Consider the following 17,793-nt stretch of genomic DNA (forward strand, 5'->3'; position numbering starts at 1 on the left):
CGGTAGTTGTTTTTCTAGTGTTCTGAAGAACTGCTGTGGTGTTTTTTGCATTAGTTGTATAATATTGCTTTCCCATCAGCATAAGTTCCAATTTTCCTGTATCATTGGCAGCATGTTATTTTCGGTTTGTTTTTTCAAATCCTACTCCTCCTCCAACTTGTAGTCCAGTGAGTCAATTCCAATTCATAGTGACCCTGCAGGACAGTAAAACTGCTCCTCAAGTAGCTGCTGCTTTAGTCCGTGGATTGGCTGTGAGTTTGGACTGCTGACTATGTGGTCAGCCCACTGCTTCACCACGGCGCCTTTTCAGCCACCCAAGTGGCTGTCCGATGGTATCTCAGTGGGGTTTTGATTTATATCTCTTTGATGGCTAGTGATGATAGCTAAAGACTTAAATGTTTGGTGGTCCTTTGAATGCCTGTTTTTGTTAAATTTTTAAGTTACGTACCGATTTTTTTATTGGATTATTTATCTTTTTAAGTTTTTTTGTCATTTGATTGAGTTTCCATAAGATTAGTGTTTTTCTTCCTTAAGTACTTGATAGATTTTTTTAAAAAACATTTTATTAGGGGCTCATACAACTCTTATCACAATCCACACATATACATACATCAATTGTATAAAGCACATCCGTACATTCTTTGCCCTAATCACTCTCAAAGCATTTGCTCTCCACTTAAGCCCTCTGCATCAGGTCCTCTTTTTTTTTTCCCTCTCTCCCCGCTCCCCTCTCCCTCATGAGCCCTTGATAATCCACAGATTGTTATTTTGTCATATCTTGCCCTATCCAGAGTCTCCCTTCCCCCTTTCTCTGCCGTCCCTCTCCCAGGGAGGAGGTCACATGTGGATCCTTGTAATCAGTTCCCCCTTTCCAACCCACTCACCCTCCATTATTGGATTCATTTTGTATATATGGTTTCTAAAGATTCAATCAGTTGGTAGCTTGTCTTTTGGTAAAGTCATAAACGAAAGTTTCATTCTGAGGGAAAGTAGAGAACTAATAACAAGTAGTACAAGAAAGAAAACTGTTCTAAAATTGTTCGATTGTTTAGCTCTCCTGATTGAAATATTGAATTGTATGATTTTTTGGGATTATATCCTAATAAAACTTCACTTTAAAAAACTTAATTTTTACGAGTTTTAATTTATTTTGCTGTTTGTACTTAAAATTAAAAAAATCATTTTCTAGGGCGCTCTTTTTTTAAAAAACAATTTATTAGGGGCTCATACAACTCCCATCACTGTCCATACATATACATACATCAGTTGTATAAAGCACATCCGTACATTCTTTTCCCTAATCATTTTTTTCTCCTCTTTTCTTTTTTTACATTTTACTAGGGACTCATACAACTCTCATCACAATCCATACATATACATACATCAATTGTATAAAGCACATCCATACATTCCCTGCCCCAATCATTCTCAAAGCATTTGCCCTCCACCTAAGCCCCTTGCATCAGGTCCTCCCTTTTTTTTCCCTCCCTCCCCTCTCCCCTCTCCCCCATGTGCCCCTGGCAATTTATACCTCGTTATATTGTCATCTCTTGCCCTATCCGGAGTCTCCCGTCGCCCCCTTCTCTGCCGTCCTTCTCCCAGGGAAGAGGTCACATGTGGATCCTTGTAATCAGTTCCTCCTTTCCAACCCACTCACCCTCCACTCTCCCAGCATCGCCCCTCACACCCTTGGTCCTGAAGGTGTCATCCACCCTGGATTCCCTGTGCCTCCAGCCCTCATATGTACCAGTGTACAACCTCTGCCCTATCCAGCCCTGCACGGTGGAATTCGGATCATGGTAGTTGGGGGGAGGAAGCATCCAGGATCTGGGGGAAAGCTGTGTTCTTCATTGGTACTACCTCGCACCCTAACTAACCCTTCTCCTCTCCTAAACCCCTCTATGAGGGGATCTCCATTGGCCGACACTTGGGCCTTGGTTCTCCACTCTGCACTTCCCCCTTCATTCAATATGGTATATATATACATATATATACACACATATACATACATACACACACATATATATACATATACACACATATATCTTTCTTTTTTTTTTTTTTGCATGATGCCTTATACCTGGTCCCTTTGGCACCTCGTGATCGCACTGGCCGGTGTGCTTCTTCCATGTGGGCTTTTTTGCTTCTAAGCTAGATGGCCGCTTGTTCACCTTCAAGCCTTTAAGACCCCAGACTATCTCTTTTGATAGCGGGCACCATCAGCTTTCTTCACCACATTTGCTTATGCACCCATTTGTCTTCAGCGAACCTATCATGGAGGTGTGCAGTCAATGATATGATTTTTTGTTCTTTGATGCCTGGTAACTGATCCCTTCGGGACCACTCGATCACACAGGCTGGTGTGTTCCTCCATGTGGACTTTTTTGCTTCTGAGCTAGATGGGCGCTTGTTTATCTTCAAGCCTTTAAGACCTCAGTCACTATCTCCTTTGATAGCCGGGCACCATCAGCCTTCCTCTCCACATTTACCCGTTCACCCCCTTTGGCTCCAGCAGTTGTGTCGGGAGAGTGAGCATCATAGAGTTCCAATTTAATAAAAGAAAGTATTCATGCATTGAGGGAGTGTCTGAGTAGAGGCCCAAGGTCCTTCCGCCACCTTAATACTTGACCTATAAATATAGACACATAGATCTACTTCCCCATCCTCCTATATATATTTGCATGTATGTCTTTGTCTAGACCTCCACAAATGCCCCCTGACTCCTAGCTCCCTCCTCCATCTCCCTTGAGTTTCCTCCTGCTCGAGGGCGCTCTTATAGATAGAACATTCCATAGTTCAATCACATCAAGCAGTGTGGTAAAATTGTTACCACAACCAGTTTCAAAATGTTTCCTTTCTTCCTGAGCTCCTTTTCTTCCTCATGCTTTTGTACCTTTGTTACTACAGTAGAGAAACAGTTTTTGAAAGTGAGATTTGACAGTGCTGCTCCTGCCTTCTAAGAAAATTTTTTAAATCATTTTATTGGGGGCTCGTACAATTCTTATCACAATCCATACATACATCCATTGTGTCAGGCACATTTGTACATTTGTTGCCATCATCGTTCTCAAAACATTTGCCTTCTACTTGAGCCCTTAATATTGGCTGCTCATTTTTCCCCCTCCCTCCCCACCTTCTAAGAATTTTGTGCTTTTAGTTTGCACAATTAAGTCCATATTACATTTTAAATTTGTCTCTTTGGTGTCAAGCATGGATGTCTCATATTTCTGCATGTGGAAATTCAATTTTCCCAGGACTATTCATTTAAGGGACCCTTCTTTTCCCTTTGAGTAGACTTAGTACTCATGTCAAATACATAAACGTCTGGATTCTCAGTTCTATCCATTGTTCTTTGCATCTGTTGTTACACTGTTACCATGCTGTTTTATTTCTCTTTGGACTATGTTCCATTGTATAATTACTCTTGGTCCCATAATTTGTTTTAAAGAGAAAGTAGCTCTTATTTTCTTTATTGTCTCCCCCTAATACTTTTAAAAGGAGCCTTGGTGGGGTGGTGGTTATGCATTGGGCTGTTGACAGCATGGTCAATGGTTCAAAACCACTCGCGGGTCCAAGAGGAAACGAAGAGGTTTTGTACTCCTGTGAAAAGTCTCAGAAACCTTAAAACTTTATAGAGTGAGTTGGTTTCCATTCAGTAGTTCTTGCACATTTTGTTTCGTAATACTGAGGCAGTCCCCACAATGTAAATAACCTTTTCCTTCTTGTGTTTGCTGTTCTGTTTGTCCTTATCCATTCTTGCCTTCTGAGCTTTATCCCTGGAAATGCTGACCTTTTGATCTTGTATGGCTGATGATTCTAAGAAGTGCTTACCTCCCAGGGTTAGTGCTCACTGTTGTCTGGCTGTTGGAGTTCAATTCCAAGCATGACCAAGGGCCATCGTCTCCATTAAACCAATAAGCCTGAACTTTATTATTTTGAGCTTTGTTTTACAGTTTTCTCCCATTCTATACAGGAGCCTCTTGTGATCACTTTCTGAGCAGTCAGTGATGGTAGCTGGATACCATCTATAGTTCTGGGCTCAGAGTCATGGTCATTGGGGTTCACGCAGTCTGTTAGCTTTTTTGGACTAATTGTTTTCTTGTGTTTAAAATTTACTTCACTATTCATTCTGGATGGGGAAATACAAATAGTTGCACTTGAGAATGGCTACTTGCGATGTTTCAAGACCATGGCTGATACCAAAGTGTGATGTTGAACATTGTCTTTGTGGACTTTGGTATGTCATTTGACCTTGACAGTCCTAAACTTCCAGCTCTAAGGACTTCAAGGTTTTCAGTTAAGAGTGTACATGGTTTTGTCCCCTGTATGCAGGGATCTTCTGCCAAACTTTATATGGTTTCCGTGTAGTCCATTTTGCCTACTCATGCCTCTTCATCTTGTCTATGTACAGATTAATTTTGGAATTGTATATTAATGTCTGTTATTACTGATAATGTAGGAACTGTTTTCTCTAATTCTTCTGTTGTTCCTCTCAGTATGTTATTTATTTATTTTTGTTAATAATTTTATTGGGGGCCTCTTAGAAGTCTCATGGCAGTCCATCTTTCAGTTGTGTCCAGCACCCGTGTCCATATGTTGCCATCAGCACTGCCAAAACATTTGCTACTTGAGCCCTGGAATCAGCTTCTCTTTTATTTTTCTTTCCCTCCCCCATCCTCCCACCTTCTTGAATCCTTGATCAATTATCGATTTCCTGTCTTACACGGTCCACTCTCTCTTCACCCACATTTTAATATCTTTTCTTTAGTGAAATTATGCTCATCACTTCTTTTATTACTGCCTTTCCCCTCACCCAAATTAATGTGTCCATTATCTGTCTTGTGATTTTCTTTCCCCTTCCGTCCCTTGTCGCCATGAAATGACTTTTTGGTATGTACTTTACGCTTAAAATAGTGATTACCTACTGCCATGCAGTTGATTCCAACTCATAGAGATTCTATATTTACAAGGCTGTAAATCTTTATGGGAGCAGAGAAGCTGATGTTTCTCCAGCAGAGCAGCTGGTAAGTCAGAACCCCAGACTTCCTGAGGAGCAACCCAACGCTTATCCAACAGTGCCACCAAGACACCTTTAAAGTAGTGCACTTGTATAATATTTGCTTGTTTTTGATGAACTAACTTCATTCAGCATACTGTTCCTCAGGTACACCCATATGATGTGTTTTGAGAATTGCTATTCTTTTCCATTGAATTGCATTTTATTATGTGTGTGAACTGTAGCTTATGTATCTCTTGATTGATACTTGGATTGTTTCCATCTTTTTGTTACTGTGAATAAGGTTGCAGTAGCTGTAGGTGTACAGTGATACTCCAGTTGTCCTATGGCTGGCTTCAAGCTAGCTTGAACCTGCCACTACTGGAGCAGCAAAGTTTGTTTTGTTTTGGAAAATGACAGGTCTTATTACTGTATCTGCAGTGGATTTTTAGCACAGTAATAACCTCCCTGCACAGGGCTACCCAACTCCACTACCCCTCACCATGTCAAGGCATGTTGGTTGTTGTTAGGTACCCATGTTGTTAGGTACTTCATTTTGTAATCCAAAATGAAGCCTGCAAGTCCTTGATTTTCATCAGCAAGTGCTTCATATCTTCTTTAAGTGCTTCATATCTTCTTTTCTTCAAGGTTGTGTCATCTGTGTGTCATAGGCCTTCTTCCAATCCTGATAGCACCTTTTTTTTTCTTAAAGAACTACTGTTAGAGCATATTATTATCTCTGCAGATCTATCTAGATAAGATAGGCTGGATGAATAATCTGGAGGAGAAAACAATGGGACCAATGGTTCCCGGGGGGACATGGGAGAGGGGGAGGTGGGGGAAAGGATGTGGTATTGATCAACCCAGGGACAAGGGAGAACAAGTGACCCAAAATTAGTTACAAGCAGGGTATGAGAGACCTGGTAGTGATTCAGCAAGGGCAATGTAACTGGGAGAAATTAATGAAACCTACATGAAGGCAGAGCATGATAGTGGGACAAGAGGAAAGTAACAGGAACTAGAGGAAAGAGGTAGGAGGCAAAGGGCATTTATAGAGGTCTAAATACAGGCATGTACATATGTAAATATATTTATATAAGGTGGTGGGGAAATAGATCTACGTGCATATATTTATATGTTTAGTATTAAGGCAGCAGATGGACTTTGGACCTCCACTCAAGTACTTACTCAATGCAAGAACGCTTTGTTCTATAAAATTGGCATTCCATGATGACCACCTTCCCGATATGATCCCTGAAGACAAATGTGTGCATAAGCAAATGTGGTGAAGAAAGCTGATGGTGCCCGGCTGTCAAAAGATGTAGCATCTGGGATCTTAAAGGCTTGAAGATAAACAAGCGGCCATCTAGCTCAGAAGCAACAAAGCCCACATGGAGGAACACACCAGCCTGTGTGATCGGGTGGTCCTGAAGGGATCAGTTATCAGGCATCAAAGAACAAAAAATCATCATCTCATTGGCTGCGCACCTCCATGATACAATCGCCGAAGACAAACGGGTGCATAAGCAAATGTGAAGAAAGCTGATGGTGCCCGGCTATCAAAAGAGATAGTGTCTGGGGTCTAAAAGGCTTGAAGGTGAACAAGCGGCCATCTAGCTCAGAAGCAATAAAGCCCACATGTTAGAAGTACACCAGCCTGTGCGATCACGAGGTGCCAAAGGGACCAGGTATAAGGCATCATGCAAAAAAAAAGTGTAATGTGTGTGTGTGTATATATATATATATATATAATATATATATGTATGTATATGTATGTATGTATGTATATGCGCGCACACACACCATAGTGAATGAAGGGGGAAGTGCAGAGTGGAGACCCAAGGCCCAAGTGTCGGCCACTGGAGATCCCCTCATAGAGGTGTTTAGGAGAGGAGATGGGTCAGTCAGGGTGCGATGTAGTACCAATGAACAACACAGCTTTCCCCCAGATCCTGGATGCTTCCTCCCCCCAACTACCATGATCGAATTCTACCTTGCAGGACTGGATAGGGCAGAGGTTGTACACTGGTGCATATGGGAGCTGGAGGCACACGGAATCCAGGGTGGACGATACCTTCAGGACCAGGGGTGTGAGGGGCGATGCTGGGAGAGTGGAGAGTTGGAAAGGAGGAACTGATTACAAGGATCCACATGTGACCGACTCCCTGGGAGATGGACGGCAGAGAAGGGGGGGAAGGGAGACTCTGGATAGGGCAAGATATGACAAAATAACAATCTGTGGATTATCAAGGGCTCATGAGGGAGAAGGGAGCAGGGAGGGAGGGGGAAAAAATGAGGACCTGATGCAGAGGGCTTAAGTAGAGAGCAAATGCTTTGAAAAGGATTAGGGCAAAGAATGTACGGATGTGCTTTATACAATTGATGTATGTATATGTATGGATTGTGATAAGAGTTGTATGAGACTCTAATAAAATGTAAAAAAAAAAAAAGATGTCTAAGGGATCAGTTGTCAGGCATCAAAGAACAAGAAAATCTTATTGTAAATGAGGGTGAGTGCAGAATGGAGACCCAAAGCCATCTGTAGGCAACTGGATACCCCCTTACAGAAGGGTCTCTGGGAGGGACGAGCCAGTCAGGGTTCAGGGTAGCAACAATGAAACATACAACTTTCCTCTAGTTCCTAAATGCTTCCTCCCCCGTTCCCCCCACTATCATGATCCCAATTCTACCTTACAAATCTGGCTAGACCAGAGAATGTACACTGGTACAGATAGGAACTAGAAGCACAGGGAATCCAGGAAAGATGGTCACTTTAGGACCAGTGGTAAGAGTGGCGATACCTGGAGGGTGGTCGGAAGGTAGGGGAGAAAGGGAGAACCTATTACAAGGATCTACATATAATCTCCTTCCTCGGGCATGGACAACAGAAAAGTGGGTGAAGGGAGGCATCGGACAGTATAGTATATGACAAAACAATAATTATAAATTATAAAGGGTTCATGAGAGAGGAGGGAGGGAAAAATGAGAAGCTGATATTAAGGGCTCAAATAGAAAACAAATGTTTTGAGAATGATGATGGCAACCAATGTACATATGTGCTTGACACAATGGATGTATGTATGGATTGTGATGGGTCATATGAGCCCCCCAAAAATAACTTTAAAAAAGCAACAGCAGCAAAGAGAAGTGAACATTAAAGCTGTTTCTCTGGGGAAAAAAAGAAAGAAATGCTGTTGGGAGTCTTTATTTATTTAAAAGATCATTTTATTGGGGGCTTTGACAAGTCTTAACAATCCATACATCAGTTATACCAAGCATATTTGTACATATGTTGCCATTATCATTTTCTAAACATTTCTATTTGAGGCCTTGGTGTCTGCTCCTCCTTTTTTTAAAAATTATTTTAAGCAGTTTTATTGACATGTCACATACCCAACTTAATAGTTCCACCATATCAAGAAGAGTTGCAGTCTTTGCCACAATACATTTTAGAACATGTTTTTTACTCTGTACTCATTGTTATTCGTGTATTATTTTTTAAAATTTTGGCAAAAATACACAATAAAACATTGACTAAATAAACAGCTCTACATGTATAATTCAGTGCCACTGATTATACTATATTCTTTGTGTTATACAACCGTTATTCTTCTTCAAATTGTCCACCATTAAAATAAACAATGCCACGCAAGCAAACACTCTTCCTCCTACACCCATGATAATTATTGGTCAAATTTGGTTTCTTTTTTTGAGTAGTTTTCTTGATACAATATTTACATATTACACACTTCCATAGTTAAACTGCTTCTAAAGAGTTGTATAGACATCGCACAATCAGTTCAAGTGCTCCTCCCCCCCCCCTACACCTTCTTCATGTAATCCAGCTCCTTTGATGATTTGCTCAGCATGTAGATTGAGAAGTATGGTGGAAGGATACAACCCTGACCCACACCTTCCTGATCTTCAACCATGTAGTATTGCCTTGTTCTGTTTGCACAACTGCCACTCGATCCATGTGCAGGTTCCGCATGAGCACAAAGAGGTGTTCTGGAATGCTCATTCTTCTCAAGGCTGTCTGTACTTTGCTATCCTCCACATAGTTGAATGCCTTGGGATAGTCAATAAAACAAAAATAATCATCTTTCTGGTATTCTCTGCTTTCAGCCAAGATCCGTCTGATGTCAGTAATGATAACCCTTGTTCCACATTCCTCTTCTGAATCTCCTGAACCTCTGGCAGCTCCCTGTCAATATACTGCTGTAACAGGTGTTGGGTGATCTTCAGCAAAAGTTTACTTGCATGTGATATTAGAGATGTTGTTCTATAGTTTGAGCGTTCTGTTGGGTCACCCTTCTTTGAAATGGGTACAAATATGGATCTTTTCCAGTTAGCCAAGTAGCTTTCTTCCAAATTTCTGGCCTTGGTAAGTGCTTTATCAGCTTGTTGAAACATTTCAGTTGGTTTTTTAAGAGCCTTGTGTGGGCTCATGATGTCAGTGCAACTTGAATGTCAAGGCATAGGGGTACCCTTTCTCAGGTTCACTGAGCCATCTGGGTCATACCATAGTACAGATGTGGCTTGAAGCTGCTGTGTGGGGGACTTCCAGTGTGGAACTAAGTGCACAGTTTGGCTTGGAGGTGGGATATGTGCCTGGGGTCTTGTCCCTGGGCACAACCCACCTCGAAACCATGCCATCCTGGACCATGTCAGGGTGTGGACAAGCCTGAGCACACCCAAGGGGAACAGCCCAGAACCTCCTCAAAGCAGAATTCTATACCCACTCACGCCAAGGGACTAGGATGGGAGATGCCCCTGGTGGGCCCCAGTGTGTAACTCCATGCTCATCTAGTGCCAGTATCACACAGGTAACTTGCATGCTGGACAGCTGGAAGCTTCTTTCAGTTTTGTCTATGAAAATTAGAGATAGAAATTTTCTCTCTTTAGCTAGGGACAGAGGAGGCTGGTGGACGGCTGGGGAAGGGTGTGTGAGGAGGACCCGTGCCGCTCTTCTCTCTCTTTAGGAATATGCAAGCAGAAATTTTACTCTCTTAAATGTTTGTAAGGGGTGCTCAATACAAACCTTGTTTGTGCATAGGCACAGGTTCTACCTGGTATTCAACCTTTGCTGAGACAGAGCTCTGGATACATGTCCTAGACACATCGACTTGAATACAGTGCACGCAACTGCTAACTGTGGTCATTGGCAGTAGAACTAGGCCTTGCTTTCTAAGCTTCTAGTCTTGGGATGTAGTGATGGTGGTACCTCGCCCAGTTGTGATACCTGCTCCCCTCCTTATCCTTCCCTCTCTTCTGGATCCCTAGGTAACAAGGGCAGGTATGTTTATAGGAGCAGAGCCTAGAGAGGTAGGGGCTCCGGACCAACATGTAGGATACCTGGAGAGCTTGGGGTAGGGGCTGGGGAGGGCCTGGGAAACGGTATATTTAACAACTATACTGCTATCAAGGTGGGAAGAGGAATCTGTTCTTGGTAGGTGTGATATTTTGAGTGTTTCATTAAAAATGGACAAATTATTTCGTTAGCATTCACAGTCCTTCCCTCTTTTGCCCAGTGATACCCCCTCCCCCCAAACTGTCAGGGAAAGGCAGCCCCTCACGTGCGCACACACACACACACACACCCAAGGCTGAGGCAGGGTGTACAACACGGTCATTTATGGCTACAAGAAAGAGCCTGGTAAGAGGATGTCCAGTGGCCTACAAATGGGTTTTGGGTCTCCACTCCACACTTCCCCGCCTCATTCACTATGGTAAGGTTTTTTTGTTCTGATGATGCCTGATAACTGATCCCTTCGGTACCTCGTGATCACACAGGCTGGTGGTGTGCTTCTTCCATGTGGGCTTTGTTGCTTCTGAGCTAGATGGCTGCTTGTTTACCTTTAAGCCTTTAAGACCCCAGATGTTATATCTTTTGATAGGCAGGCACCATCAGCTTTCTTCACCACATTTGCTTATGCACCCGCTTTGTCTTCAGCGGTTGGCCACTATACATCCTCTTACAGAAGGGTCTCGGGGAGGAGACGAGCCAATCAGAGTGCGATGTAGCAACGATGAAAAATACAACTTTCCTCTAGTTCCTGAATGCTTCCTCCCCCACCCCACCCCACTATCATGATCCCAATTCTACCTTGCAAGTCCGGCTAGACCAGAGGATGTACACTGGTACAGATAGGAACTGGAAACACAGGGAAATCAGGGTGGATGATCCCTTCAGGACCAGTGGTGAGATTGACGATACTGGGAGGGTAGAGGGAGGGTGGGTTGGAAAGGGGGAACAGATTACAAGGATCTACATATGACCTCCCTGGGGGACGGACAATAGAAAAGTGGGTGAAGGGTGACGCCGGTCAGGGCAAGATATGACAAAATAATAATTTATAAATTATCTAGGGTTCATGAGGGAGGGGGGGAGCAGGGAGGGAGGGGAAAAATGAGGAGCTGATGCCAGGGCCTTAGGTGGGTCAGGTCCTGCCAATGCTCAGCCACGGTTCCCTTGGCTCTGAGAAGGTAGCACAGGAGGTGGAGTGGTACACAAAGTATGATGGGGAATATAAAACCCTAGCTCCTGGCCTCACTCCTACCACTAATCGTGTAAGTGGTATTATATGCCAATGACTTGTAGTATACCATGTTGATGATTAAGATGCCCATCTCTTATTACTGGTTTTTACCTCATTTCTTTTTCTTGTGTTACTGCTTTGGTTAAGATTTCTAATACAATATTGAATAGAAGTGTTAAAAGAGAGTGTTATTATCTTATTCCCATTTTTTTCAGAAGAACGCTCTCTTAGTCTTTGTCCATTGAATACAGTGGTGGTCCTTGACTTTTCATATATACCCTGAATCACATTAAGGAATTTGCTTTTTATTCCAGTCTTTACGGTTTTCATCAACAAAGAGTCTTCGATTTTATCAATTGCTGGTTTATTGCTATATATGGTGAATTTGTCTGCTTAACCATCCACTGATCACAGAGATATATTTAAACATGTTTATTTTGGTAAAGATCCATGCCTGTATGAACTGGACCCTAGAAGCAGTACTTTTTGATTTACCCTCATATTTATTTTGAGTTTTTCCCACTTAGTCATGGTGTGACTTTAAATATGGTGTTGGGTTCTGTTTGCCATTATTTGGTTAAAGAATTTTTACATCTTTATTTATAGGACATAATGACTTAGAGCTTTCATTTTTGATGAGGTCTTTGTCTGGTATTGGATTAGGTTAGGCTTGCTTCATAGAATTTATTAGGGAATATTCCTTTTAGAAGAATTTCAGAAGTATTGGTGTCAGTTCTTTAAATGTTTGGTGGAATTTTCCAGTGAAGCCATGATGGTTCTTGATTTTGTGTGGGGGGGGGGGGGTTTACTACTGTTGTACTTCCATAATGTTAAGACTCTCTTTTCCCCTTGAATCAGTTTGGGTAGATTGTGTTTATTTCTGTTGACTAGTTGTAATGCCCCTCATTTCATTTTTTTCATTTTTTATTTGTATCTTTGTAAATTTATTGTTGACAAAGACAATTTCTATGTCAGTTTTATTCTTATTTTCAAAGAATCAACTTCTGGTTTTACTGAGGAAAAAAAATTATATAGTTCTTTTTCTTTGTAAATATTAAAGACAGAAAGATAAATTCAGGCTGTTCTTCCATCCTGACTGAAAGCAACACTCTCTAGATGTTGTATTTTATGTTTATGTTCCATAATTGTTGCCATGTTGTAATTATGCTTTTTACTTAATATTTTGTTATAAATGGTTCCTTGTTTTTATACACTCAAATATAATTGAAATTTTGGGATACAAATAAATTATGTTTGCTTAGTTCATGCATATTTAGATTATTTAACTGATATAACTGTCAAATCTTCTATCCTGAAAGCTTTGATACCTTATTTGCAGTGCTCCTGATATAGAAGAAGTACTGTCTGAATCAGAAATTAAATTGGATAGTGTCAGACAAAAGATACTGCAGGTAGCCCAAGAGCTATCAGGTGAAGACATGCACCAATTCCATCGAGCTGTTACGATAGGTAAGTGTGTGTGCTTTACTGGGAACACTTTGAAAAACTGTGTACTATACAATGTATGTGTGGATTGCATGGATTTTATTGACACTGAATGAAAAAATGGTATGGCCTATTAGACTTTAAAAATAGGTTAATTTGTGTAGTTGTAAAGGTACTCTAAGATGTTAATTGCTGTATACTTAAAAGTGTGTCAGTAATTATTGATGCATGTTAATAAAGTAGTTGAGAAAGTGAACTTCGTAGAATCATTTTTATTGTAGAATGGGTAAGGTGCATTCTGACAATGCATAGTGACTTTAGTGACTATGTTTACGTTGATGCATGAATGACAATCTCTTATTTATACAGATGGACAGAACATCTTGTAGTAGCACTCTATATTTTGGAATTTTAGGATAGTACTAAGTTTTATATGCTCATTTAAAAAAATCAAGTTGTATACCATATTTTTGTAAGCATGTCTTGTTTTAAAATTTGTGTATTAAATGTTTACAATGCTTAGCCTTTTTTTTCATCCTTGACAATGAGCTACATGACCGAGAAGATACTGTATAATACAGACTTAGTCCTAAGATTTATGGACAAATTCAAAGTTAGATTTCATACTCAGAAAATAAGTGAAAGAAAGTTCTGTGTTGATTTCTCTCAGATGTCTGATTCTTCTGAACTTCAGGTTAGTACACTAGGAAATGAGTTCATTTGGTATTGCTCAATGTATATGTCCAGTGTGTAAACCTAGTTTCAGCAGTATTCTAGTTTATTAGAGATAAAACTGATAGGTTAAGTATCATTTAATATGAGTGGGAGAATATTTGGATAGTTAAAGATACATTTGTATTATTGGAAATAAGTGATAATTCAAAATTGTATACTAAGAAGTCATTATAGCACACTCCCCAAGGAGATATATTATTAGCATTATAATTTATTATTATTATAATGGGTTTAGGAGTTCTGCTGGCATGGTGGTTATATGTTGGGCTGTGATCATTCAGCAGTTTGAAACCACCAGCTGCTCCACAGGAGAAAGAGGGCATTCTACTCTCAAAGAGTTAACAGTCTGGGAAATACAGGTCACTATGAGTTGGCATTGACTCAAAGGAAGTGTTTTTAAAATTTTTTCTCTACCAGCTGCTCCTAGGAGAAGTGAGAGCTTTTTTCTTTTAAGTATTTCAACCCTGGAGTTTTAAAATTAATTTTATTGGGCGCTCGTACAGCTCTTATAATCTATACATCCATCCATTGAGTCAAGCACATTTGTACATATGTTGCCATCATCATTTCAAAATATTTTCTTTCTACTTTAGCCCTTGATAACAGCTCATTTTCCTCCTTATTCCACCCTCCCTCCCTCATGAACCCTTGATAATTTATTTATATATATTTTTTCTTTTCATTTCTTACACCGACCGCTGTCTCCCTTCACCCATTTTTCTGTTGTCTGTCCCCCTAGGAGGGGGCTATATGTAGATCATTGTGATTGTTTCCTCCTACCTCCTCCTTCCCCTCCTGGTATTGCTACTCTCATTATTGGTCCTGATTCAACCTTGGAAATTTTATGGGGCAGTTCTACTCTGTCCTGTAGGATCTCTTTGAATTGGAATTGACTCAGCAGCAATGGGTTTGGCTTTTTGTTTTTTCAGAGGTTTATTTGATTTTTAAAGAGTAAAATGATAAAGCCAGATGTAAAGCAATTGAATTTCTAGAAAAAATATCTTCATAACTTTGTAGCAGGAAAGATTTCTTTAGAAGGACACAAAAAGGTGCCTCTTAACGAAAAATCGGCCAATTGACTTTCATTGAAATTGACTGTCTTAACATCATTAACAAAGTGAGTAGGCATGCTGAAGTCTGAGAAAAGACATTTAAATACATATATTAGATAAACTACATCTAGAATATATAAAGAACATAACATCAATAAGAAGGCAAACAATTTTTTAAATGGACAGAAGAACTAATAAATGAATGTGCAAATGTTCAATAAAAACATAGGTGCTTAGCATCATTATTCACTTGTAGTACTAGTTGCTATCAAGTTGGTTCTGACCCATAGCCCTTTTACAGAGTAGATCTTGGTAGAGCTTTCAAGGCTGTGACCTTTCATAAGTTAACCACACCTCCTAAGACGCGGGTGGGTTCAGACAAACTTTTTTTTCCAACTGTAAATTGAGGGTTTAACCATTTGCACCACCTTGAGTAATACAAAGCAAAGCTACAATGAGATAATTTTCATGTACACCAGCAGGGCTAAATTACAAAGATTAAAAAATAATTGGCAGTATTCCAGCTAAACATATGCCTGCCCTATGGTCTAACAATAGTTTCATAGTGTATGTATCAAACAAGTTAATCCATTAAAAAGCATGGGCAGGAAAGCTTATCTCAGCTAGAATTGTATTATTGAAAATTTTTTTCAAATATCTTTCGGTAGGAGAATGGATAAATTGTGGTATAGTTTTGCAGCTCAGCACATAAAAACAATATAACATGTACAGTAGAATATTACATAGCAGTACATGAACATACACCATAGAAATTGTGTGTCACAGATACGTGGATAAAGTAAACATGGATATTTTAAAATTGGGGTGAAGCAGAGTGAAAATGAAAATTACAGGGCAAAGCCTTGGAATGAGAGACTTGGTAAGAGATGTGAACGCTTGCAGAGCCTGATCCAGGAGATTGGACTACACACATTAAAAGAGGCATAGTAGACCACCCATTTTTTTTAGTAGTTTTAGTTGCTTTAGACTCTGTTCATCAAGAGATTGATTATTATGGAATGCTCAGGTTCCTTAGTTTTCTACGATGGTGATTAAGGGTTCTAGCAAGACATCGACCTGTCATTTTGCCCTTTCTGGTTCACTCACATTTTACAAATTCAGATCCATCAGTTTTACTTTGTCAGTCATAACTGAGCTAGGAAGAACCCACTTTTAAGCATTGGATAGAATGGTAATAAAATAGGAACAGTCTTTAGATTTTCCCACTTAACTATCATTTAAGATTGTTCAAAGCATTCGAGCCTGTTTTAGGACTCTATGATTTGTATGCTTTCTTTGAAGGTTGATTATTTCCCCATATGTCATGTTGCTTTAAGAAGTCTTTACAATGAAATGAAGCTCTTTAACTGAAGCAATAAAGATTTTTTCAGTGCATGTGCATGCACAAAGGGGTAAAACCATAAAATAAAGATGCTTCTAGACATAAATATTTGCTCATAGATACTTTATTTGATAAAATAAGATTATTTATAATTAGATTAGGATTAACAATATGATGCTTATGAATAGCTTGCTGCTTGTAATTGTTAAGTGCTTGTTTTGGTGTTATTCCAAATAGTTGTTCCTTTGACTTGCAGATAAAACAATTCTGGCATTGAACTAAAGGAGTTCGGTGCTTTTCCTCATTAAGAATAGTGCGACTGGCACGCAGCAATTCCCTAAGGGATGCTTGTGTGAGCTGAAACATTGAGTATCCTACTAATAGCTGAACAACAACAAAGTTAGGTCTGTTCTTACACATTTCTTATCAGTGCACATTGCACTCTGTCCCAAGGGATGATTAAACAAGCAAACAAACGAATGATTAGTTCCTTGCAATAAATCACTTGCAATTTTTTATGCCTTTTCATGGTTATATTCACATGTACAAAAATTAAGCTTTGAAGGAGTAAGAATAGTGATACTTCCATCTCAAATTTAAAAAAAATTCTAAGAATATAATTGTTCTTGGTTTATATCTCTGTGATAATGGTTAAAAATGTCATTGCATTTTGAGAGATTTTGGTATACAAAACTAAATTCAAGCTAAAATTGATATTTTGACTCTTGTAAAAAATGTGGGGACTTGGAAACAGTTAAGAATATTTTAAAGTCCTCCCCCCAACTACCATGATCCGAATTCTACCTTGCAGGGCTGGATAGGGCAGAGGTTGTACACTGGTGTATATGAGGGCTGGAGGCACAGCGAATCCAGGGTGGACGATACCTTCAGGACCAAGGGTGTGAGGGGCGATGCTGGGAGAGTGGAGGGTGAGTGGGTTGGAAAGGGGGAACTGATTACAAGGATCCACATGTGACCTCCTCCCTGGGGGATGGACAGCAGAGAAAGGGGGGAAGAGAGACTCCGGATAGGGCAAGATATGACAAAATAACGATGTACCAAGGGCTCATGAGGGACGGGGGAGCGGGGAGGGAGGGGAAAAAAAGAGGACCTGATGCAAAGGGCTTAAGTGGAGAGCAAATGCTTTGAGATGATTGGGGCAGGGAATGTGCGGATGTGCTTTATACAATTGATGTATGTATATGTATGGATTGTGATAAGTGTTGTATGAGCCCCTAATAAAATGTAAAAAAAAAAAGGAAAAAAAGAATGTTTTAAAGTCATTCTTCTGTATGTCTATGTCCTTATTTGATATTTGCAATACCCTTACAACAACAATCACTTGCTGAAGAGACCAGTCCCTAGAGGGTGAAAGGTTTAGCACTCAACTTGTAGCCAGGAAGCTTGGTAATTCTCAGAAGGAAGGTCTGATGACCTACTTCTTGAGAAAGTCCTCTGCAGCACAATTCTATTCTGACTTAGATGGGGCCACAATGACATATGGCTTTAGATACTTTTATTGCCACTCCACAGTGGGGAAAGTAAGGCTTACAGAATCGAAGTAACCTATCCAAGGTCATAAGCAAATGCGTGCTAGAGTCATAGTGCACACTGCGACCTTACTATGTGGATTGAATTCCTGTTTAAAACCTGTCGTGTACTGTAGGAGTCAATTCTAACTCA

At 40.2% G+C, this 17,793-nt stretch overlaps 1 protein-coding gene across 1 annotated transcript in view; it reads left to right on the forward strand.

The window, feature by feature from the left end:
- The window catches only part of TSNAX (translin associated factor X), a 53,534-nt gene that overhangs the window by 11,872 nt on the left and 23,869 nt on the right, over nt 1–17,793 (forward strand). The window contains exon 4 of the mRNA XM_075532070.1: nt 12,875–13,005. Within this exon, the coding sequence (XP_075388185.1) occupies nt 12,875–13,005 (131 nt within the window). The remainder of the gene's footprint in view (nt 1–12,874; nt 13,006–17,793) is intronic.

Source organism: Tenrec ecaudatus, chromosome 1, assembly GCF_050624435.1.
Source record: "Tenrec ecaudatus isolate mTenEca1 chromosome 1, mTenEca1.hap1, whole genome shotgun sequence".
Classification (NCBI taxonomy): domain Eukaryota; kingdom Metazoa; phylum Chordata; class Mammalia; order Afrosoricida; family Tenrecidae; genus Tenrec; species Tenrec ecaudatus.